Here is a 24,508-nt window from a genome sequence, read left to right as displayed (position 1 = left end):
GGTGGGTTTCCTCGAGGAAGCAGAGGCCTCGGCTGTTGGCATTCTTGAGTGAAAAGAAGTGTTTCCTCTAGCGCTCCCTTCTAAGGCACTAATGGGGGGGAATAACATGTATGGTTTTTTCCAGCTGTTTGTCCCAATGCTATATTTGACTCTTTACTGTATTTTAAAATTTACTGGGTATACAGACACAGAACATTCTTTATAGACATTTGAATAAAATAAGAATATTTGTGGGATATTGCCAACATGTAGAAAAGTTTGAGTGGCGTTCTTAGAACAGAGGTATTCTGGCTAATTGTCCAAATATTTTGGTTAGCTGATGGCTCAGTAGGATTCCTGTTTTAACCTAGAGTTTGCCAGTTTGTTTGTTTTTTTTTTTGTAGACACAACTAGATCTCATTTTCCATAAATCATTGAGCATGGAGTAGATGGACAGAGCAAGAGAGAAGAGACAGAGCAAGGAAATTCCCAGGTAGAAGGGATAGGTATTGCTTAATGCCTCTTTATTCCTCCAAGCTAGGAATCATGGTAACTCTTCTGAGAAGAAATCGTTTTGGAGAAAGAGACGTAGAAATAAGTGGAAACCTGCATCTTTGAAAATTAACAGAATTTTTTTATCTAATCACTGGAGAGGCCCTATTTAACTGTTGTGCTGAAACTCCTTGTGAAATGTTACTTTCCTTCTGTACTAGAGTACATGCTAACAAATGAATCTCTCTTTTGAAGTCATAAGAGCAACAGTTCAAGGATCTTTCTCCTAAAAACTCCAGATTATTTACAATCTTTGCATCCATAAATTCACTTCTCATTCATTTCTCATCCCCTTGCCATCTAACTTGAGATGCTCCCTCTTGATTGAATCTATTCTCTACAAGATCATCAAGGACCTCTTAATACTTAAGCATTACAATAATCCAAGACAACTCTGAAGGAGTTATGATGAAAAATACTATCTGTACTCAGAGGAGAAAAAACATCTGCAGATTAGAATTTTTTTTATATTTTCTTTTTTTTTTCTCTTGGTTCATGTTTTCTTTTATAACATGACTATTATAAAATGCCTTACCTGACTACACATGTAAAACTCATATTGAAATGACTGTATTCTCAGTGGGAAGGGATTGGAGAGGGAGGAAGGAAAGAATCTGGAACTCAAAATTTTTAAAATTAATGTTAAAATTGTTTTTACGTACAAACAAGGAAAAATAAAATATTAAATTAAAACATTTTTTCTCAGAATGGAATCATAATTTCGCTGAATTGTCAAAGGAATCAATCAGTCTCACTCTTTCTCACATACACACATACACACACACACACACACACACACACACACACACACACACACACACACAAACAGTTAAGAATTGCCATCTCAATAGAGAAAGATGGTACAATTAGTGAGAATTTCAGGTACAGGAGAAGAAAGAAAGTGATCTTTCTCCTCTGAACTCCATCATTACTTCTGTATTATTTAAATGTTTAAAAATTATAAACTGTCTAACGCTATAATTATTTTAATCTCAAATCTTATTTCTCTTATTAAATTCTAAATTTCTTGAGGGAACAGTCCTTGTCTTTTAGCTTTGTAGAGCTCATTTTAGATTTTCAATAACTGTTAATTTGCACCCAGATAATTATCACCTCTAAAAGGGGGGTGGAGAGTCAGCAAATGGCAAATATATGTTTATGTATTGTGAATATCCATATGTGCATATATACTTGTATATATATTTATCTATTTGTTTATGTTTTCCCAGAAGTCTGATAAGCCTAATTGCAGACTGAGGTATCAAAAAATATATAGAATTTTCTTATACATTTATACTATGTACTTAAAAAAATCTATGGTATTTTCTTTAAAAGTTCTCTACAAAAATGAGTTTCATAATGAAGAAAAAAGCACATGGAGAAAATTGGTGCAGGTGTTACTCTAAGCTTTGAAATCCTTCAGAATTTAACTATTCTAACTTTTATTTCTACAGGGACCTGGATAATAGTTGTAGCTGAATTGTTTGTCCAAACTTCCTGGAATATATGGAAAACTTTAAGTATTTAAAATGATTCTTAGTTCCCTCAAAATTCCCCAACAACATGAACCTTAAAGGATTATATGTAAAGAAGAACCTGAGGCCCAGAAACATTAAAAAAATTGCCCTAAGTCAAATAGATGGTGAGATGCAGAACCAAGACCAAAAGGTAGGCTTTCTAAATACAAATTGAGTATTTTTTCCATAACGCTACACTGCCTCATTTCATTAACTTCTTATAAGCATATTTTTGGAAGGAGTAATTTTAAAAAATATCTATTCCCCAGAGTCCATCATAACCAAGAATATTTCCCAAGTTTTCTTTACATGTCTTCAAAATATCAGGGCACAAAGTCCTACCTCACATGCCTTAACTGGAAGTTCAGCGCAGGTCTATAAACTAATACCAAGTGAATGGAAGGACTAGCCATTATTCCAATCATTTAGACTAGGCTATCTTTTTATGTAGCAATATAGTTACCTAACCTAGTGTGATTTTAAAGATTTAAGAAATCCTGTACATATTCATGAATATTTTACAAATGCTCATAAGTTTATAAATTTGCTTCATTTTGCCTTAAAATGCAAAAGCCTCAGGAAGAGATAATACTGTGACATACTCACACAAATTTATATATCACTGACCTCGTGGAGCTGATATCCCTATGTGCAAGAGAGCTGCACTGAAGGGAGAGATATTTTCTATAATTTAAGCATGCTTATGTAGCACCTAGCTGCAACAATGGCAACAACCACCAGAAAAACCGGCAGAAAATTTGACAGAGACAGTGATTATGGCATTATTTTTCACAAAATGCATGCAAGTCTGCAGTGAACAAACCAGGCATTTGGAAGTCCATAATATTCTCAGTATTTCTAAATAGAAGCCAGAAGATTAGGATCACTGAGATCTAGACTGCCTATCAGTACTCCGATTTAGGTCAAGGCATCCTCACACCAATCACCAAACCCTCACCTAAAATTCTCTGGGAACAAATGAAGATACATATTAAGACATTCATTGTTCATAGAGAGACCACTAGAATAGCCACCTTAATGTAGCCTAAAGTAATCTATTTAATACTGGATGGGATCTAGACAATAGTCTTGGAAGGGATGGGAGTTTCTAACAACTTTTCTACTGAAAAGAAAAAAAAATTGTGCCCTTTCTACAATGTAGTAAAGAGATATTTATATTTAAGGGTTAATGAAAAAAAGATATAAACTCAGGACAAGGGAACAAGATGGAGCTGAGCCTGAAGCAGAATCTAAACAGAATTTGAGGGACTTGAGAAGGCCAGAATCTACAATAGATTGAATACCATCCTTCTATCCCTTTTCTACTGCTTCCTTCTCCAGCTGGGGTATGGGTCTTCTCAAAGTCTTCCTCTCATAATCATGGCATTGAAGCTTAGTTGGTTAGGATGAGTAGAGGAGCAAAAGTCATCTGATAGGTATTTTCACAAAGGAGTCACAAAGTAGGTGTAGAACCTGAGAAATTGCTACAATGGAGGGAAAGTTTATGATGCATACATACTTCACTGTGCTTTTTGCACATATTTCTTTTTTTGTTTTTTTTTGTTTGTTTGTTTGTTTGTTTTTTTAAACAAATCAAAGGTTTATGACAACCCTGCACCAAACAGGTCTATAAGTGCCATATCCCTTCAACTAGGGTTTACATGATGTTTCCTTGCCACATGTTGATAATTCTCCCACAATATGTCATACTTTTTCATCATTAGAATATCTGTTATGATGATCTATGATCTGTGAACTTTGATATTACTATTTTAATTGTGGTTTTTTTGGAGGGGCCATGAACAGTGCCTATATAAAATAGTGAACTTAATTAGCAAATGTCATGTTTGTGTATATGTGTTTTCAAATGATTGTATATATTCTAAAAGCTCATGTGACTCTATTTGTAACTTTGTTTTATTGCCAGGATTTGGAACTGTACACACATTTTTAAAAATACCTGTACCTAACCAGCTTTAATGTCATTCAAAATTTATCCTTGAATGGGATTTCAAGACAAGTCAGTCTGATGCTTAGAACTTCCTGAGATTTTGAAACCAGGGTCAAAACAGATTATGGAAACATTTAATTTCATTTTGAAATAAGTGAATATAAAGGAAGACTAAAATGAGATGAGCACTAGAAGGGGCACATAACAAGTGAATAATTGGGGTAAGAGTGTCAGAAACCTCCAGGATTACGAGTGTCCCTTTTCTATATTCTCTATATCTTTCCCCCATCCATCCAATGCCTCTATCTCAGCTACTTGGTTCTTAAATGAGGCAAAAATTACACTGTATTTTACTCTTTGGGCTATGGCCCAGAGGGAGCAGATAGGAGAGAGAAATGGACTTGCAAAGCTGATACTTGTCTTGGGAAAGGAGACATTTCTACTTTTAAAGATGTGGGGTGTAATGTTCTTCTCTAAAATATAATATTCTCTGAGAGCAGATGTCTTGGGGAGCTTCTGGAGGCAGCCTTAGTTTCAGTTCAGTTCAATAATCACCTCAAATGCAGCCAGGAGTAAAAGTCCAAATCCTTTATTTTCTCTTTCCTTCAAGTGGGGCTCAGCTAGCTTTTCTGGAGGCCTTCTGGATCTTGTTTTCAGTGTTCTCCACAGGACAGCCTGCCACCACTTCTCTGTCTTCCTCAGTTCTGCCCGACTGAATCCTGGCTTCTCAGTCTCCCAGAGTTCCCCTTTGGCACAGAGAGCTTCTTGCTTATATGCTGCACACTGAGTATACTCAAATCATTACATAACTAGGAAACCATTATTTGTTGTAGGATTAAATCAATGCTAAATTAGATTTAACCATTGTCTCCTCAATTCCACTTAGTACTTTGTTTCAAGTTCTAGCCCATAACATCTCCTTGTAGGATCAGATCGATCATACTGAACCATGCTAAATTAGATAATTATCGTCTCTATTAATTCCTGTTTTAGTACCTTGTAAGAATCCTGATGGTGAGGGGGAAAAAAGGCAGATCAGTAGCAGTGTAAATATAGTGTATGGATTTTACCCCATACATGTCAAATAGACATTAATCAATTTGCTTTAGACTTTATTTCTAAAGAGAGACTATCAGTTGCCTAACCAGTTCTGAAAGCATCTCCAGTGAGATTTCTCTTGGATTTCCTTCCCTTCTTTGGTCATGCAAAAGTATCTCTCTTGTGAGAGAACTACATATAGTTCTGGGGATTGACTGAAAACTGTGGAAGTACATAAGGGGAAAGAACTATTTTGAGCTGTGGTATGTAGAATGTGGTAGGTGGTAGAAATAGCCACAATCCAGAACTGAGGTAACACCTCCACTATAGTGTTAAGTGGTGACACACTGAAGAAATGATACTAACTGAAAAAATTGTTTTGACCTGAGTATCCAAGAATGAGTGGCCTCCAAACTCAGGTAATCATATAAGAATGAGATGTGTGGGGGCAGCTAGTTGGCGCAGTGAATAGAGCACCAGCCTTGAATTCAGGAGGACCCAAGTTCAAATATGGTCTCAGACACTTAACACTTCCTAGCTGTGTGTGTGACCCTGGGCAAATCACTTAACCCCAGCCTCAGAGAGAAAAAAAAAAAAAAAGAATGAGATGTGTGGATAGCATAGGTGCCTTCTGATAAATACTCAGGTGGGAAAGTATTCAAACCTTGGGTTGCTTCTCTGCTGGTCACCATGTTGGGTAAAGCTTTGAAGATATAGATGTTGGCTCCATAACAAGAAGGAACAATTTGAGCTGTCCCAATGTGACATAGGCTGTCACAGCATGTATTGAATTGACCAAAATTAAAAATTAAAAAGGAGAGGCAACTCCTCAAAAATGTTTTCAAGGAAACTGTCTTCTGAGATCATTTCTGAGTTAAAGTTGCTAGGAAAATTTTGGCTGTTATGAGCATCAAACATGTTGCTTTCAATTACAATATGAAGAAAGGAGGCATTTCTTCTCAGGAGTACTAACCTCACAAGGTAAATGAAGAAATTCTAGGATGCTGTTCTTCACCTTTTGGCTGGGCAAAGATTCACAAAAAGTCATCCCAGATCTCTGCCTGGGGATGACATGGGACTTGAGTAAAGAGGATCATGAAAATGATAAGGAAATTCATCCAGGATGATGGCCATTTGATTCTTTTATCTCAAGAGAGATTATTTAAGAAGGATTGTCTATGTTTCAACAGAGTGATATGACCTTTAAAAATGAAGAAGGGAAATTTGACTAGGATTATGTACTCACCATGTCTATAATGATTAGAAAATCTTGGTCAATCATTTAAAAAAATAATTCTCCAAGCACTGAATGGATGGAAGAAACCAATGTGTTGAGGAAGCTCTCTGTAAATGGTATGTTCAGTCTTATATTATAACTTCACTAGATAGATATTGAGTTATTGAACCAGTGGATTAATTTCCAACTGTTTTTTTCCATAATAAATTATGAGAATAAAGATACATTACTAGAGAATTAAAAGTGAATTTTTTGATTCTCTTTTCAAAGGTATCTATTCAGGTATCCTCAGATCACTGATATTATTTCTTTTTTTCTTTTTTTTTCTTTTGCTGAGGCATTTGGGGTTCAGTGACTTGCCCAGGGTCACACAGCTAAGAAATGTTAAGTGTCTGAGGCCAGATTTGAACTCAGGTTCTCCTGATTTCAGGGCTGGTGCTCTTTCCACTGAACCATCTAGCTGCCCCACGCTGATGTTATTTCATGGAGATCCACTGAGTTCTCCATATCCAATTTTGTCTATTCCAGAAATAGGCATTGTATTCCTACATGATTACGTGCACCTTTTACATGACTTCAATTGCAGACATTGCTCCAGAAAATTAATTGCTCTTATGCAAAATGTTGCTGACTCCATTATCTGTATCAGTTGATTAGTTGAAAGCAGGTGGCCATCCTTACACTATTATCAGTAAAGTATGGAGTGAACTGACCAAATTTCTTCTCTGGGGTTTCTTTTGACACTTTATACTACTTTGTATTTTCCAAAAGTTTACTATGAGCCATATTGTAATACAAGTATTTGAACCATGCCATTCCAATTATGGACTAAGGACATGGAGACAATTTAGTAGGACAGAAGTAAGTATCAGCTCATTTAAAAAAAAAAAAAAGTCAAGTCACATTATGACATTAGTATGTATTGTGTGAGCAGAAAGAATGGCTCAATTATATGGTGTAAAGGAATCCAGGCTTGGTGGGGCTGGAAGGTTCCTTCGCTCTACTTAGATGAGTTTCCCTGGATGATGTACTTTTGCTAGGACGACTATGGGGACTTCATTACATTAGAAGGAGCAAAACATATCCTTGATATATTTGACACTAATTAGGAATTAAATCCACTTTTGAATAATCTAAGCAAGGTCAAAATCTGAGTCTGCACATGTTGGAGAAATCTCAGTTACCCCAGAATTAGGAAGTTTGGAAATAGAGATGATATCTTCTCACATAGACAAAACTGCTAAAGGAATTTCTGGTACTCCATTTCTTGTTTGTTCCATTAAATTCTATCCTTTTCTTTGGGGTCTTTGAAGATCATTTTCACACTCCTTAGTGTGAGACTGAGAAAAGAAAGGGAAAAATTTTTCCCTTAATTCTCATTTCCTCACTTATGTGCTAGACAGGATCCCACTACTAAATGAGCTCTAAATTACTTTTCAGCTGTCCTGGGGAATGGAATGACTAAGGATGGTCTTCCTGGCAAAAGGTCAGGACAATCATTGGGGTGTAGCTACCAGTGCCAACTATGTTTGGTGGACCCCCATGGAGACATTTCTACCAGCAATTGGAGACAGAGGCCGACTGAAGAAGAAATCCTCTTCCTCAAGCATTCAGGTTTGATAAGGGACCCTTATCCCTGATACCAGGGTCCAGTGTCCCTTATCACAACAGTGAATCTTCATAGACTGGGGTTATGTGTTTGCTACCATATGTTGGATGCAAATGTTAGCTGATTATGATCAAACTGTTAGTAATAAAGTGAATCATGCTTCTGGCACCCAGATGTGCCATAGTCCCTTATGCCTGGGGATAAGCTGCCCATTCCTAACAAAGAAACTTCAAACTTGGATGCAATTGTCTCATGACCTCAAACTGAACTAAATATGCTCAATGTGGGAGTAATAAAGCAAATGCCATTTGGAGGACTGCATTCATTATACATTGAGTGTCAAGGGGCATGCCTGGTATAAGGTATGGTATTATTGTGTCACTTCCCTGCCAGAGGGAACATTTTTTGATCCAAGTCCATCTTGCAAGAAGGGAAAGGCTCTCATTCTCTAAAGCCTCCGGTGACCAGGGAAGATTTTAAAGTTTCTCAGAGCTGGAAGCCAAGAAACCAAAATATCATTAGTAATTTTAAATGGAGACTTAGACATCATAATCTCTGGGATTCTTGCTACACCTAAATATCTCAAGACTGTAGCCTCTAGGAATACAATGTTTCTTAATCTAGATTGGAATATAATTTGTATTCCACTGTCCCCTGACCTTTATTGTTTAAACTTTTCTCTATCCTAACTACTCAAATCTCCCAATTCCCATTTGTTTCTGATTTATGCTCACTTTGCTCTCTTGTTTCTTCACAGATTGCCTGTACTTCAGTTCTACTTACTTAGAATGTTTTTAGCACACTTACCCCAATTGTATGTTATCTATCTCCTTCACCTCAATTGTGTAACAAAAAGGGTCTTTTCCAGCATGATGAAATCAAATAGGGATAAATATAAAATCCCTATCCATAGCTAATTAAAATATCCTAGATACAAAGTTTGCATTTTTTATTTTTTGAGCACTTAATAGTATTTTATTTTTCCCAATTACATGTAAAGATACAATCATTTCAATGATCATTTTTCTAAGATTTCAAGTTACAAATTTATCTGCCTCCTTTCCAGTGTCTCACCCCAAGAAAGCAGGCAATCTGATAAAGGTTATATATGTACAATCACATTAAGCATATTAGTTTTGTCATGAAAGAAGAATAAGTACAAAAGAGAAAACCCATGAGAAAGAAAAAACAAATATTTGAAAAGTACTTAAATCTGCATTCAGAATCCATAATTCTTTCTCTGGATGTGGATTGCATTTCCCAACAATATTTTTATATACATTTCTTTTATCAACATCCTATATGCACTTACTATGTGCATAATTGATAAATGTTGGGATTTCTGCATCTTTCAGTTAACTGTACTTTAAAAAGTGTCCAGCATCATGTAATATTGCATAAAATATCCTTCCTCTTCTCATCAAAAATGCTTTTACTGATGACATAGATTAGGCTCATGAAATTTAAAAAAATAGATATGGGAAGATGGTTCTCTATTGATGTTTTCTTAGTTACATATTTTGATATTAAAAAGACAAAATCTTTTTTTCATGTGATTGGTAGATCTACCAACAAATACAAAATACATTCTATACTTTCATAAGTCTCTCACCTCCAATATTAACTCCTTGATAATCTTAAACTGGACTAGGATGTCAGAGATGCAAGTGTGCTGGCTCCAATGAACTGATTATTGAAATATATATATATATATATATATACACACACATGCATACATATATACAGAGAAATATGCATATATATGTATGTATGTAGACATACACATATGAAGCACTGCTTCTCTCAGTTTAAGAAGGATTTCCTTCAACTTACCATCAACACAAACCTCTTTAATACAAAGTTATTAATAATGACCTTTCCATATCCTTGATAATCATAAATTGGACTAGAATGTCAGAGACACAAGCTGGCTTATGTCACAGACACAAGCTGGCTCCAATAAACTGATTGGCAAAAAAGTTATAAAATGCATGTGTGTATATGTGTGTGTGTGTAGACATACATACACATATATAAAAAGCCTTTAAAATATTTATTTTTATGTCTTTTTTACATTTTCTTCTTTAAAGAGACATTATACTTTGTCATAGATTGTCTCTAGGAAAGCTACCTTCAAACTAGAATTAACTAGCTCTGTTTCTCTCACTTTCAGAATTTCCTATCATTATCCTTCCCCATTTTACAAACAAGTTTATATTCTAAACCATCCTTGCTCATGTCTGCACATCTTTTCACTCATAAAGTAAGGCAAATTCTTGCTAAATATAATCTTTTTTTTCCTTCTTTTGGATTCTGGCTTGCAGTAAAATCATAAAGAGCCAGAAATATGGACAAAAAGCCTTCCTTTCTATTGTTATGATTTTGCCATACTCCCCAAACCCAGAACTTAAACCAGGTGAGCCAAGAACTGAGGTACTTTGATGATAAGCGCTATCAGGATGCCTGCCTTTGCTGTCTTCATTGTTAGCGTGTAACTCATTATAAAGTTGAAAAGGATGAGGAAACTGACATACTGAGGAATTACTAAACAAATTATGATATAATAAAGTAGTTAAACATTATTAAGTAAAAACTTATAATAGTAGATATCCTAACGCATAAAGGAATCAAAACTAAAGAATCATGGATAGAACTCTAAGCTAAAGGAAAATCTGGATTATCTCAGGAGAAAGGAAATCGTTACATACCCTCTCCTTGGGTATCAAGGAAGGCAAGTAGAACTGTGAGCAGAACAAGCAGAAACTGATGTCTGAATAAAAGGGCTTATCCCACAGGATCCCACAAATTCATTGCAATACTAGGAAAGACTTAGAACTCTGAAGTAGCAATGATATCAGAAAAGTAGTGCTACAACTCTGATGTCATTTCAGTAAGTTTCCACTAGGTTTATAAACAAATGTCATCTCTGCCTCTGTACTAAATAGCTAAATGAGAAAAGTCCAATTTAGAGAGGTAGGCATGTACTCTTGAGCTATAAAGATCTTACATTTCTCTTGAAATACCACTCCAACTGGATCCACACTAAAAACTGACTAAAATAATGAGCATCCTACATAAAATTAAGTTGGAATGTTTCCTCCTATCAGTTTTACCACAATTAGTGCTCTTGGGAAATATCATGATTAACAGCCATTGTCCTATAGGAAGCAGCATGTTGCAACTGACAGAAGTTTCCTCTGGGCAACTTTGAATCAAGGCTTCCTCCTGGCAAATGTGTTTGTGTGGACTTCTAGGCCCACAGGGCAAGTCACCTGCCTCAGGCTACTCTCTCTACCTAAGTGACTGAGATATCACTCAATTAGTAGAGGGAGTTCCTCACCAGGTGCTTCACACTTTCCTGAATTCTCAAGTCCAGGAAAAAAAGAAAGATAATGCATCCAATATATGATAAGGTTAAGAAAGAAATGGCAAAACTCCTGCCAGACCATTGGGACCAGCATTAAAAAGGATTCCAGTTAGATCACAGCTACATTAAAATTGTATTTTGTAGACCAAAAGGTTTGGCATTTGTCAATGTTGTAAAATTACCCATGCATATATCTGGTAAATAAAAACTATTAATAAAAAAAAAAAGAAAGAAATTTAGAGCTACTGAGAGTTTTAGTCACTTGCCCAGAGTTAAACAGGTAACATGTGTCTTCCTGAGTTCAAGGCTCATCTTCTAACAAGATTTAATAAGCTGATTGTCTGTGATTTCACATGAATGATGAATGTTGAACAACTCCAAGTGCAAGATCTCTTTTTAATAAACTGCCATCCAGCCATAAAAAAAAAAAAAAATTGTATTTTGTTTCAGTCCCTTTGAACATTCTCCTCACACTTCTAGTTAGAATAATTAATTTATAAGGGGGCAGTACACAAAAGCAGGAAGTAAGATTGCAAAGGGGAACCTGGAAGTCATGATAGGCTGCCCCATATATCAAAAGAACATGATAAAATATACTAACTAACTGTCTCATAATTGTCTAAAAACAGCCCCTGAGACATGAACTAAACCCAGAGAAGACAGTTAGACTGAGTCTAAGCTTTGGAGCCTGAGAATTGTGGATGGTTTCTGAGCCTCCCATGAGCTCCAGACACCCAAAGTTGTTGTTGAGGTGATATGGATATGTTAATGAACTAAAGCCCAGGGTGCACAATTCAGAGCATCTCCCCCACCACAACAGTCTACATAGGAGACCCAAAGCAATGGCCCACAGCACTTCTCAGGGCCCATGCTACTTACGTGTTGCTAACAACAATCCATAGGCATGGGAAGGCTTCTCCATTCTCATCCCATGCCAGTGTATGCCCAGCTCTTGTACCTTGAGAGTCTGCCCCTTCTGTGTCATTTGAGAATGAACCCAGTTTTTGACTGATTCTCAAGCATAGACCAGAATCTTGAGGCCTTCTGTTCTGTCCACTCATACATCTTTTTCTTCTCATTAAAAAAAAAAAAAAAAAAAAAAAAAAAGAGCTTAGTAATTCTGCTTTCTATCCATTATTATTAAGGGAATCCCCATGAAGCTGTGAGACCACACCTTATTCAACCATTTTTATTGTCCTTAATATTCTGAGTGTTCCCAAAACACATCTCACAGACCAGTATTCACTTGTATTTCTCTTCATTTATCTCTTTTCTTCAATATTTTATGCATTAATTTTCAAAAATATAAATTGCCTGTAGAGTTCCTTCACATTCACACTTTTTTTTGGTTTGTTTTTTTTTTCCCTGAGGCAAGTGGTGTTAAGTGACTTGCCCAGGGTCACACAGCTAGAAAATATTAAGAATCTGAGGCTGAATTTGAAAGCAGGTCCTCCTAAGGACAGGGCCAGCACTCTATCCATTATATTATGTAGCTGCTCCTACATTGGACTTTTAAAGATAGGTCTCCTTCCTCAGCAGAATTGTTACTGGTTCTGTCTTCATAATTTTATTACTGAAAGATTGCCAACATTCATCTCTTAAAAGTTTTTGTAGGAATTTTGTCCCTGTGATTTCTCCATGACCTTATCTGGAAACCTTGAATTTTGGTTTCCACAATCTAGAGTGCACAGTAAACTAAATACTCTTCTCTCACAAACTGAGGCAATCATTAAGTGACTTGCCCAAGATCAGAGACACAGTGTGTTTCTGAGGCCAGATGAAAACTCAGATCTCCCTGACCACTGCTCTCTCCACTGTGTCCACAAGAACTCTTTCTGAGGAGCTGTAAAAATATCCCAGGTGAAAGGAAAAGGGCTCATTGTAAGTAACCAGAACCATTTCTCTAGGGTATGAATTCCTGTAGGCAGAGGGGAGTGGGGACTTTGAGAGTCTTGCTACTTTCTTGCAGGGTTGGAATACAGAAAGTGAACTTGTCCGGCAGAACTTTGTCCAAAAGCAGTCTGACATTTTCAGGTAAGGTTTCTTAGAAACTAGATGCATGGTCAAAGGATATGAACAGACAATTTTCAGATGATAAAATTGCAACTATTTCCACTCATATGAAAAGTGTTCCAAATCACTACTAATCAAGAGAAATGCGAATTAAGACAACTCTGAGATACCACTACACACCTGTCAGATTGGCTAAGATGACAGGAACAAATAATGATGAATGTTGAGGGGATGTGGGAAAACTGGGACACTAATGCATTGTTGGTGGAGTTGTGAAAGAATCCGGCCATTGTGGAGAGCAATTTGGAACTCTGCCCAAAAAGTTATCAAACTGTGCATACCCTTTGATCCAGCAGTGCTACTACTGGGCTTATATACTAAAGAAATACTAAAGAAGGGAAAGGGACCTGTGTGTGCCAAAATGTTTGTGGCAGCCCTTTTTGTAGTGGATAGTAACTGGAAAATGAATGGATGCCCATCAATTGGAGAATGGTTGGGTAAATTATGGTATATGAACGTTATGGAATATTATTGTTCTGTAAGAAATGACCAGCAGGAGGAATACAGAGAGGCCTGCAGAGACTTACATTGATGCTGTGTAAAATGAGCAGAACCAGGAGATCACTATACACTTCAACAAGGATATTGTATGAAGATATATTCTAAGGGAAGTGGGTATCTTCAACATAGAGAAGATCTAATTCAGTTCCAGTTGATCAATGATGGACAGAAACAGCTACACCCAGAGAAGGAACACTGGGAATTGAGTGTAAACTGTTTGCACTATTGTCTTTCTACCCAGGTTACTTATACCTTTGGAATCCAATTCTTATCGTGCAACAAGAAATTTATTTTTACACACATATATTGTATCTAGGACATACTGTAACATATTTAACATGTATGGGATTGCCTGTCATCTAGGGGAGGGAGTAGAGGAAGGGACGGGAAAATTTGGAAAAGTAAATACAAGGGTTAATGTTGTAAAAAAAAAAAAAAATTACCCATGCATATGTACTGTCAAAAATAAATAAATTAAATTAATTTTTTTTAAAAAGAAGAAACTAGATGCAAAACTCTCTGCAAGCATCCTTCTCCCCTCCTATGTTGCTGCAAATTTATAATACAAGCAACTTCTGGGAGGTGGGAGATCATGGCTTAGGGTGATAATGATTGAGCTGTTTCAGCAGGCATCACTGCCTTACTCACAGAAAGTTAATACAATCCCATAATCATTACAACTGGATATTCCTATATCTTGACTGACACTGGATTGATATTTTCAACCTCTCCCATTATAACTGGTGCAACAAGAGTTTTCAAATGCAAAAGAGCATTTCACAGCCCTTGCAAAGAGATGCCAAGTGTGTTTGTTCTATAAATATTACCAGGAGCCTGGACTCATTTCTCAAAAGAAGTGCCTTTATTGCTGGGAAAGCAGAGGGAATCAAACAATATCAGGAAACTGTTCAAAGGAGGTAGTCTGTAATGGGCATTTATAGAAGGAAGCACAGGTTATCTCCCACATGGTGAGGATACTCTTCAACTTGCTGGGGACCCTCATTTTGCAATGTTTAGCAGGAACCAAATTTCCTTCACCTCACTGAATGGGACGCTGCATTATATATGCCACATGTCAAAGCCCCTCTACCTGGATGGTTGGGAAACCCCATTCTGTAATTCTGTTCCCTGTGGACAACTGCCTAAAAAGAAACTCACACAAGCCCTACAGGGGCCATTTTCAACTCTGACCAACTGGCCTTAAAGACCATTCATGTACTTAGATACTTAGCATTTCCATCAGCTTCTCATTCTCACAACAGTGATAGCAAAGCAAAGAAAGAAATGAAATTACTACAGACCAAGTTTCATATGTGGATACCATTGCATCTTTCTTATGAAAGGGATTACTCAAAGTGGCTAAGAACCTCCAAATGACGGTTACCTGCCCTGGATGGGGATCCTTCTGAAATCAGAAGATCTTTGTTTCCATTCCTGGCCTTCTAATATCCCTAAGATAAAAGCCACTACACTTGGTCTGTCACAAAAGAAAGGGGTATAATTCTCAGTCATGCACTGAAATGAATCAATGGAGAAGAGGGAAATCATGGCAGTCACTGCTTAGGGGGTCCATAGCTAAGCATGCAAACTTCTGGGACAGAAGCACTTTTAAAGTTACCTCCATGACCTGGATTCCAAGAGGAGTTTATACCTCCGGTTCTCTTTGGATTTCCTAGGCCATTTACCTATAAATTTTCATAATTGCCCTCAATAATCAAATCAGTAATTTTATCTAAAATGTCTTGAGGCTTGGCAAAGATAAGCAAGTTTGATTTTTCTCCCCAACTTCTTCCTAATGCCTCAAGTATTAAACCAAGAGCAAGCGAGATCTTAAGATAGGATACACAGCCTTCAGGCAGGTTAGGGAAGAAAAATCACATATAAATACTGGATCAGGAAAACACAAGGAGCTAAACTCACAGTTTTGTGCAGAGAGAAAAGCAGACTTCTCAACATTGCTGAAAAACCATTCTCTCTTTTCCATTGTGACTGCATCTTCTTCTACAGGTGAGTTAAGGAAAGTTTGGGATCTTCTCTTTCCAGTGAGGCTCATGTATGGGGACATGAGTCAAAATGCAGAGCAGAAAAAAATCAGGCATGTATTTGGGAAAGAATTTCACAGGGTTCTAAGCTTTTAGTTTTCATCCGTTATATTACTCAATGAAAAAAGTTTACTAATAAGAGACTATAGTATGCAGAAAGGTCTGTAAAATTATGAGTAAATGTCTACGAATATAGCAGACATACTAAGCCTAAAGAGGAAAAAAGAGTGGGGAAAGAGAGGAAAAGTGACCACACATTTATAGGCAACAACTACAAACATATCCTCAATATCCATCATATCTAGTGTTCACTCTAAATTTACTCTCAACTTCTTTGACCTACAAGTGAATAAAACATTAGTCTCCTTATCACTGACTTAATTATCCAAAGATATTGGAGAGGAGTGGGAAGAAGGAAAGAGTTTTTGATATATTGTCCAGGTAAGGTAAGACACTTGTATAAAACAAATGTTGAATGTTTTTGAAATAGGCTGCAGCAGTCAGAAGAGTCTCTGAACATTCTGTTAGCACCAAAGATAGCCACCATGAGACTATTCTTTTGTCTTGTTTCCCTTTTCTTGGGACTTTCATATTGTCTTCCAACAAGAAACACAAAGCTGGACACAGAATGGGAACTGTTTAAGTCCACCTATGGGAGGAATTATACTAAGGTAAGTGTTCATCTATTTTGTGAGAATCTGTATGTAATACATGGAAATGTGCATACCTCAAAGATCCAAGGGAGGGGATAGTTCCTCTGAACTCTACCCTACTGAGACCTCTCTTTGCAGCACTGAGTTCAGTTTTTTGGCAACCAATAGGAGAAATCACCTGGACAAAAAGGAAATTTGGCCATGAGATGGCTACAACAAAGATGAGAAAATTGAAACACTAACAAATGCTGTTTAGTTGAAGTTACTTGGAAACTGAAAGTCAAAAGAATTACAGTTATAACTACCATGGGTGACTTCTAGTACATGCACTTATAGGAAGGCAATAAAGTTTATTCAGCTTAGTTACTTTTTTCTACAATGTAAACTTTAGAAAACTGCTTGGAATGAATAGATCTGAGATCATAATAAGGAGAAATTACCTAGCAATGGATGTTATTGCAAAGTGGCTTGAATGTATTAAATGGATCGATCGAGTACCATCCAGAGGTAAAAAAAGATTTTAGAGAAGACTATTTAGGTATGGATTGGATTAAATCAACCCCTGAGGTACTTCCTCATTTAAGGTAGCTAATTCCACATCACAGAATTGTATATTGCAGGAAAGGGAAGGAAATGGAAAGTGACTAAATTTTAACTTGTTGTTGAAGAGACAATTTATGTTCCCAGTGGTAAATACCCATGCTTTGAAAGTCATGGAAATATGACAGTAAACTTGCAACTCTAAGGCAGAGAACTCATGGCCATCTCTCTATTACCATTACCTCTTTGGTTCTCAATTTTCTCATAGGAAGAGGATCCTTTTAGGAGAAAAATATGGGAGCAGAACTTGAAGTTGATTAAGGAGCACAATCACCAGTATAATGTGGGGAATCAGAGTTACTACCTAGAAATGAATGCTTTTGGGGACAAGGTAAGTGTGATAAATTCATTAATTCAATACATTTTTATCACGCATCTATTATGTGCCAGGCAGTGTGCTTTTAGCTCACTAAATTACCTAGGGTAACAAAGAGACAATAAGATAGGCCCTGCCTTCAAAAACTTCCACTGTAATGGGGAAGGCCCCCAGAGAAGGTAACCTGGAAGAGAACTGAGGTGTTAAAGGATTGGAGGTCATGCTAAGGATGAAGAATAGGGTTATGTAAGAGAACCCAGAAGGACAGGACAGAAGACTTTGGATGATGGTTGTATAATTGGTTTTAAGAATTCTGAAACATAAAAGGGCTCAGGGGTGGGAGATGGCAAAACTGAGGATATGATCATCTTAGTGTGAGACTGATATCAATGGAGGAGCACCTCATAAAAGGGGAGGAGGTGGAGGAAGTGAGTGATTAAGGAACTGGAGGAAACCTCCATAAGGACATAGAAGTCCCTTAGTTGGGGCAGCAGTTGTAGAGGGGAGTCAAACTGTAAGCCAGGTATCAAACTGATCACAGAATGAAGCAGAATGATTTAGAGGTATAGTTTGTACATAAAAAAATTACCAGCATTTTCAGTGGATGGTAGCTGTGAATAGCAGCAGCCTCAAAGGAAGAGAAGTTCCCCAATGGAGGAAGAATGTAGTGTTCTCTTTCCCATGTCTTGGAGGTCTTCAAGCAGCCTTCTTTTCAGTAGAGTATTTTGGTATTTACCAAAAGAATAGCCAGGTTTTAAAGTCCAAAATCTTTATTGTCTCTTTGCCTGGGGCCATGCTAGCTTGGTCCCAGTGGAGGAAATGCAGGAATATAGGCTACTAAGGTGATGTGAGATGAAGTGAGTCTGACTCCCAAGTTTTTGTGCTTCAGCCTCCAGCCAATACAAACTTGAATAATGGAACGAATCTGTCTCTGCCTCCTTTGGCTAAGTTTGGCTCAGCTTATATTCTCTGCACTGAGTATAAACCAATTATTATATCACTAAGAAACCATTATTTGTTATAAGATTAAATCAATCATGCTGAACTTGGAGAACTATTAATCACCATGCTAAACTAGACAACCATTGACTCATCAATTCCACTGCCTTAACATCTTCTAAGAATCCTTGTTTCAGAGTGCTGGCCCATAACATGGGAAGAAAAATAGAGAAAAAAACTGGGGCGTCAAAAGTATTCCAACTCCTGTGCCCCAGCCAATGAGTTGGGAAGAATGAGGGAAGATGCAGCCAGTATTGGCCAGGGGGTTCAGGGGAGATGGGTCATCCCCCCAATTATCTTTCTCTGAAAAAAGGACACCCATTCTGTGCAATTGTTTCATTCTTTCAGACTGATGAGGAATTCAACCTCATGATGAGCCGGCCCATGACACCGAGGACAGGAAAAAATGGCAAAACCCACTGTAACTCACCTTTAGGTGACATTCCCAGATCAGTAGACTGGAGGAAGCGTGGCTTTTTAACACCCGTGGTACAACAGGTATTTCCCCCCTTCCAGGGTTTCTTCTTGAACTCTGCTTTATTGAGCATATTTCCATTCAGAGCTGCCACCTTTAAACCTGCAAGAAACTGGGCCAGAAAATAGGGAGACTTCAAGGGACTTGGCACGGGCCCCGATCCTGGCCATGTCTCCTTCCCACTAAGTGATGAGCCATGGAGCAGAAGTCCCAAAGTCCTTCTCAGGGGACAGAAAACCAGAACTCTTACCAGAATGTTAAGTGCTTCTCCCTGATTCTTTTGTCTAGCAACCAATGGAGACCTCTCCTGTCATGGTCAGAGGCTTGCACTCACTGAGCCCCTCAGGAGCTTAAGCACAAGGCTCAGTGAATGCTATCTCTTCTTTCAGGGTACCTGTGGCTCCTGCTGGGCCTTCTCAGCAGCTGGAGCTCTGGAAGGCCAGCTCTTCCGCACAACAGGCAAAAATGTGCAACTGAGCAAACAGCAGCTAGTAGACTGTACAGCAGGAAGTAGCTGTGTTGGGGGATTCGTCACCGCGGCCTACGATTACCTCATAGAACAGGGAGGCCTTACCACTGAGTTCTGCTACCCATACCAGAACCAGGTACATGAGGAAACCTTCTGTCCTGGACACGGGGCTGGCCCCTCTGGTCAAGGCTGGGTAAAGGCAAATCCAGCTGGCTCCTTGGGCATAAGGCCAAGGGAAACCACTTGCTCCTGAAACCAAGAAAAGGTTTGTGGAAGGGATGAGCTTGTTTGTCCTTCCATGTCCAAGAGGACCATGACCTCGGAGAGCTGATGTCCCAATGAGCAAGGGAGCTGCACTGAAGGAAGGGACATTTTCTATAATTTAAGCATGTTCATGTAGCACCTAACGGCAACAATGGCAACAACCATCAGAGAAACCAGCAGAAAATTTGACTAAGACAGTGACTATGCCTTTCTTTTTCATAAAATGCATGCAAGTTTGCAGTGAACAAACCAGGCATTTGGAAGTCCCTCTAATATATGGATTGCCTTAAAATGCCTTTTCCCCAAGGGTACAACAGCCAGAAACCCTTAGGCTTCCATGCTGTCTGCTGACTTGGCAAGCTTCTAGTGTGAATAAAAGTGGGGTTTGAGATCTCTTCTCCTCCTCTGTATTATGGGAGGGCTCAGCATGTGGTGGAAGTCCTCACCACTCTGAAAGAATGGCAACCTTTACGCTTTTACCCTTTGCACACCAAGGGTTGGATGCCACATCTTCCAGGGCCCCCTATCGAGACACAAACCTGCTGGTTAAGAAAGCAAGCCCATATACTGTAATATATTTAACATATATAAGACTGCTTGCCATCTGGGGGAGGGGGTTGGGGAAGGAAGGGAAAAAATCTGAATAGAAGTAAGTGTAAGGGATAATGTTGTAAAAAATTACCCATGCATATGTACTGTCAAAAAAATGTTATAATTATAAAATAAAATAAAAATTAAAAAAAAAAAAAAGAAAGAAAGAAAGCCCAGCTGGGTCCATCTCTCTGTAAAAATGTCATTAGATACTTGAGCTTTCCTCAGATTCCTGGAAATGATGTTCATCTGTTCATCCCCAACCTTTGCTGACTTCCTCCATGTGATTATCTCTTTCAGAAAAATGAGTGGTGCTACTCCACATCTAGATGTCCACATCTTACAATGAGAGGTTATAAAAAGCTCCCCCCTGGAGATGAAAAAGCCCTGATGGAAGCTGTGGCAACCGTGGGGCCATTGTCCGTGGCGATGCATGCCACATACTCCTTCCGTTTCTATCGAGGAGGTGAGCCATCAGACAGACTTGGTGTCAGTCAGATATGGTGTCCAAAAAGAAAAGGCTCAACTGTGGAAGATTGAGCTAAATAAATAATACAAGGTTGAATGGATCTCAGGGGCTATGCTAAGTGCTCTCTATAAGAATTATCTTCCATTTCATTCTTCCAAAATCTCAGGAAGATGAATACTAGTATCATTCCCATATTAAAAAGAGGGAACTTAGGCAAACAGAAACAAGTGACTTGACCAACATCTCACAGCTAGGAAGGATCTCTTTGCACTTAGGACCTCCTAACACAAGCCCTGTCCCCTTTCCAATAAGCCACCAAACTCACCCAAAGTGCTCTTTTCTTTCCTTCTCTAGGACTCTTCACTGAACCACGTTGTGACCCGAATTATTTGAACCATGCTGTCGTGTTGGTTGGATATGGAGAAGAAGAATCCATTAATAAGTTTATTCAATCAGAAGAAAACTATTGTATTTTAGATAAGTTAAATGGCCAAGGCCAATTTGGAGGCAGGAAATATTGGATTATTAAAAATAGGTATGGAAGGAGGAACATGACAAAGCTGTAGAACTGCCTTGTGAAGGAGGGAAGAGCTTTGAGGACTCTTGTATTCAGTGGAGTTTACCTAGATTTAAGAACCTGGACATCCACTGGGATTTGTTTTCTCCACTTGGTCCATGAAAAGCAGAGTGTCTTAGCTCTTTAACAGAGCCGGCTTTTTACCACTTGCTGTGTTTCACAATCTGGCATTGATTCCTTCTGAGCCTTGACAACAAATTCCTCTTTCACCTACCTCAGTTGCATTTGGGGATTGAGCCAATATTCCAATAGCCATGTGGCTCAGGATATCCAAATCCTGTTTTTTCTGTGGATGCCTTAGGCTCACTGTCATTATACTCTCAGAAATGAAGACAAAGTACAAAACATACACTTTCATTTGCAAGGTGGATTCTCTTAATAGCTGCCCAGGTAATAATTCAGTTCTCTTTGCTTTCAGCTTTGGTGAGGCCTGGGGTGAAAATGGCTACATGCGTATTGCAAGGACCGGGAACAACCACTGTGGTATTGCTTCTGATTCCGTCTATCCTCTTCTGTAAGCGGATGGAGAGATCGTTCCCTGGATCTGTGTTCTGGGCCCATAGAAGAAGAAATCCTCTTCTGTTAGCAGTCAGCAGCAGTGAGATAAGACTCCAAGATCTGAGACCAAGTTTTGTCAGCCTAACAAAAGACTTTCACACCTGCTTCTTCTTGGTTTGCTACCAATGTGGATCCAGATATGAGCTATGCTAGCATTCTGTGTAATAAAGCAAATATTTTATTTTTTATTTTTTTGTTCTATTTTTGGGGTGAGGTGATTGGGGTTAAGTGAGTAGCCCAGGGTCACACAACTAGGAAGTATTAAGTGTCTAAGGCTACATTTGAACTCAGGTCCTTTTCACTCCAGAGCCAGTGCATCAACTACTATACGACTCAGCTGTCCCTACAACATATTATTTTAACAGCAATGGGGGTTTTCTTTTTTCCCTGAGTTCCAGCTAGAAGGCTTGATATCCAGCATATGAAAATCCTGAAAATTTTTCTGAATGAGAAAGCAGTATAGATATACTGAGCTTCATTGTTTATTAGAGTATCTTAGCCAAGAGATGACCACAACATTCTCAGTGTTACTAAATGGAAGCCAGAAGATTAGCATTACTGGGATCTGAACTGATTAACAGTACTCCAATACAACTTTGTTTGAAGAAAGGAAGATTCGTATTCCATAATTGGGTATTACCCACATGCAAGTACCAGCTATCCTCTATATGTCAACCAGCCACTTTCTTTCAGGTCCCTGCTTCCTAGTCTCCTCCAAGAAGACAATATTTCTTTTGCCACTGATTTGCACCTCAGTCTCTCTCACACAAATGACATTTACCACATTACAAGAATCTGTCTCTCTCATCACTATAGCAAATTAAGTAATAGTAAAGTCTGCATAATATTTTTAATCCTTTCTTATAATAATCATGAGTCCACACAGATCATTTGATATTTATTTAGCATCTAGTATGTGCTTGGTGACAGACAGATAATTGGTTTAAAAAGAAAAGCTTTAATTGGTTTAAAAAGAAAAGTAGTGCTACAACTCTGATGTCATTTCAGTAAGTTTCCACTAGGTTTATAAACAAATGTCATCTCTGCCTCTGTACTAAATAGCTAAATGAGAAAAGTCCAATTTAGAGAGGTAGGCATGTACTCTTGAGCTATAAAGATCTTACATTTCTCTTGAAATACCACTCCAACTGGATCCACACTAAAAACTGACTAAAATAATGAGCATCCTACATAAAATTAAGTTGGAATGTTTCCTCCTATCAGTTTTACCACAATTAGTGCTCTTGGGAAATATCATGATTAACAGCCATTGTCCTATAGGAAGCAGCATGTTGCAACTGACAGAAGTTTCCTCTGGGCAACTTTGAATCAAGGCTTCCTCCTGGCAAATGTGTTTGTGTGGACTTCTAGGCCCACAGGGCAAGTCACCTGCCTCAGACTACTCTCTCTACCTAAGTGACTGAGATATCACTCAATTAGTAGAGGGAGTTCCTCACCAGGTGCTTCACACTTTCCTGAATTCTCAAGTCCAGGAAAAAAAGAAAGATAATGCATCCAATATATGATAAGGTTAAGAAAGAAATGGCAAAACTCCTGCCCCAGCATTAAAAAGGATTCCAGTTAGATCACAGCTACATTAAAATTGTATTTTGTAGACCAAAAGGTTTGGCATTTGTCAATGTTGTAAAATTACCCATGCATATATCTGGTAAATAAAAACTATTAATAAAAAAAAAAAAAAAAGAAATTTAGAGCTACTGAGAGTTTTAGTCACTTGCCCAGAGTTAAACAGGTAACATGTGTCTTCCTGAGTTCAAGGCTCATCTTCTAACAAGATTTAATAAGCTGATTGTCTGTGATTTCACATGAATGATGAATGTTGAACAACTCCAAGTGCAAGATCTCTTTTTAATAAACTGCCATCCAGCCATAAAAAAAAAAAAATTGTATTTTGTTTCAGTCCCTTTGAACATTTTCCTCACACTTCTAGTTAGAATAATTAATTTATAAGGGGGCAGTACACAAAAGCAGGAAGTAAGATTGCAAAGGGGAACCTGGAAGTCATGATAGGCTGCCCCATATATCAAAAGAACATGATAAAATATACTAACTAACTGTCTCATAATTGTCTAAAAACAGCTCCTGAGACATGAACTAAACCCAGAGAAGACAGTTAGACTGAGTCTAAGCTTTGGAGCCTGAGAATTATGGATGGTTTCTGAGCCTCCCATGAGCTCCAGACACCCAAAGTTGTTGTTGAGGTGATATGGATATGTTAATGAACTAAAGCCCAGGGTGCACAATTCAGAGCATCTCCCCCACCACAACAGTCTACATAGGAGACCCAAAGCAATGGCCCACAGCACTTCTCAGGGCCCATGCTACTTACGTGTTGCTAACAACAATCCATAGGCATGGGAAGGCTTCTCCATTCTCATCCCATGCCAGTGTATGCCCAGCTCTTGTACCTTGAGAGTCTGCCCCTTCTGTGTCATTTGAGAATGAACCCAGTTTTTGACTGATTCTCAAGCATAGACCAGAATCTTGAGGCCTTCTGTTCTGTCCACTCATACATCTTTTTCTTCTCATTAAAAAAAAAAAAAAAAAAAGAGAGAGCTTAGTAATTCTGCTTTCTATCCATTATTATTAAGGGAATCCCCATGAAGCTGTGAGACCACACCTTATTCAACCATTTTTATTGTCCTTAATA

General features: G+C 38.0%; 1 protein-coding gene and 1 long non-coding RNA gene across 2 annotated transcripts in view; one reads left to right on the top strand and one right to left on the bottom strand.

Moving 5' to 3' along the window:
- The window catches only part of LOC141557472 (uncharacterized), a 35,101-nt gene that overhangs the window by 6,687 nt on the left and 3,906 nt on the right, over positions 1 to 24,508 (bottom strand). Inside the window, exons 2-5 of the long non-coding RNA XR_012486799.1 lie at positions 24,188 to 24,379; positions 21,028 to 21,994; positions 18,865 to 19,021; positions 12,130 to 12,321 (exon numbers count right to left, since the gene is read on the bottom strand). This is a non-coding gene — a long non-coding RNA (uncharacterized LOC141557472). The remainder of the gene's footprint in view (positions 1 to 12,129; positions 12,322 to 18,864; positions 19,022 to 21,027; positions 21,995 to 24,187; positions 24,380 to 24,508) is intronic.
- On the top strand, positions 12,975 to 21,831 carry LOC141557468 (cathepsin L2-like). Its single transcript, XM_074293193.1, has 9 exons — positions 12,975 to 13,131; positions 13,220 to 13,284; positions 16,357 to 16,537; positions 17,328 to 17,450; positions 18,783 to 18,932; positions 19,299 to 19,514; positions 20,534 to 20,699; positions 21,057 to 21,237; positions 21,698 to 21,831. The coding sequence occupies exons 3-9, from the start codon at positions 16,412 to 16,414 to the stop codon at positions 21,795 to 21,797; spliced, it is 1,062 nt and encodes a 353-aa protein (XP_074149294.1). The 5' UTR covers positions 12,975 to 13,131; positions 13,220 to 13,284; positions 16,357 to 16,411; the 3' UTR covers positions 21,798 to 21,831.

The sequence above is a fragment of the Sminthopsis crassicaudata genome, chromosome 2 (assembly GCF_048593235.1).
Source record: "Sminthopsis crassicaudata isolate SCR6 chromosome 2, ASM4859323v1, whole genome shotgun sequence".
Classification (NCBI taxonomy): Eukaryota; Metazoa; Chordata; class Mammalia; order Dasyuromorphia; family Dasyuridae; genus Sminthopsis; species Sminthopsis crassicaudata.
Note: the sequence above shows the minus strand (reverse complement) of the source record. Positions and strands in the feature narration are given on the sequence as shown.

Excerpts from the sequence above, each read along its gene's own strand:
- LOC141557468 (XM_074293193.1), top strand. The coding sequence starts at position 16,412 with ATGAGACTATTCTTTTGTCTTGTTTCCCTTTTCTTGGGACTTTCATAT. Across the intron at positions 17,451-18,782 it reads TGAATGCTTTTGGGGACAAG|ACTGATGAGGAATTCAACCT; the intron begins GTAAGTGTGATA and ends TCATTCTTTCAG. Across the intron at positions 21,238-21,697 it reads TATTGGATTATTAAAAATAG|CTTTGGTGAGGCCTGGGGTG; the intron begins GTATGGAAGGAG and ends CTTTGCTTTCAG.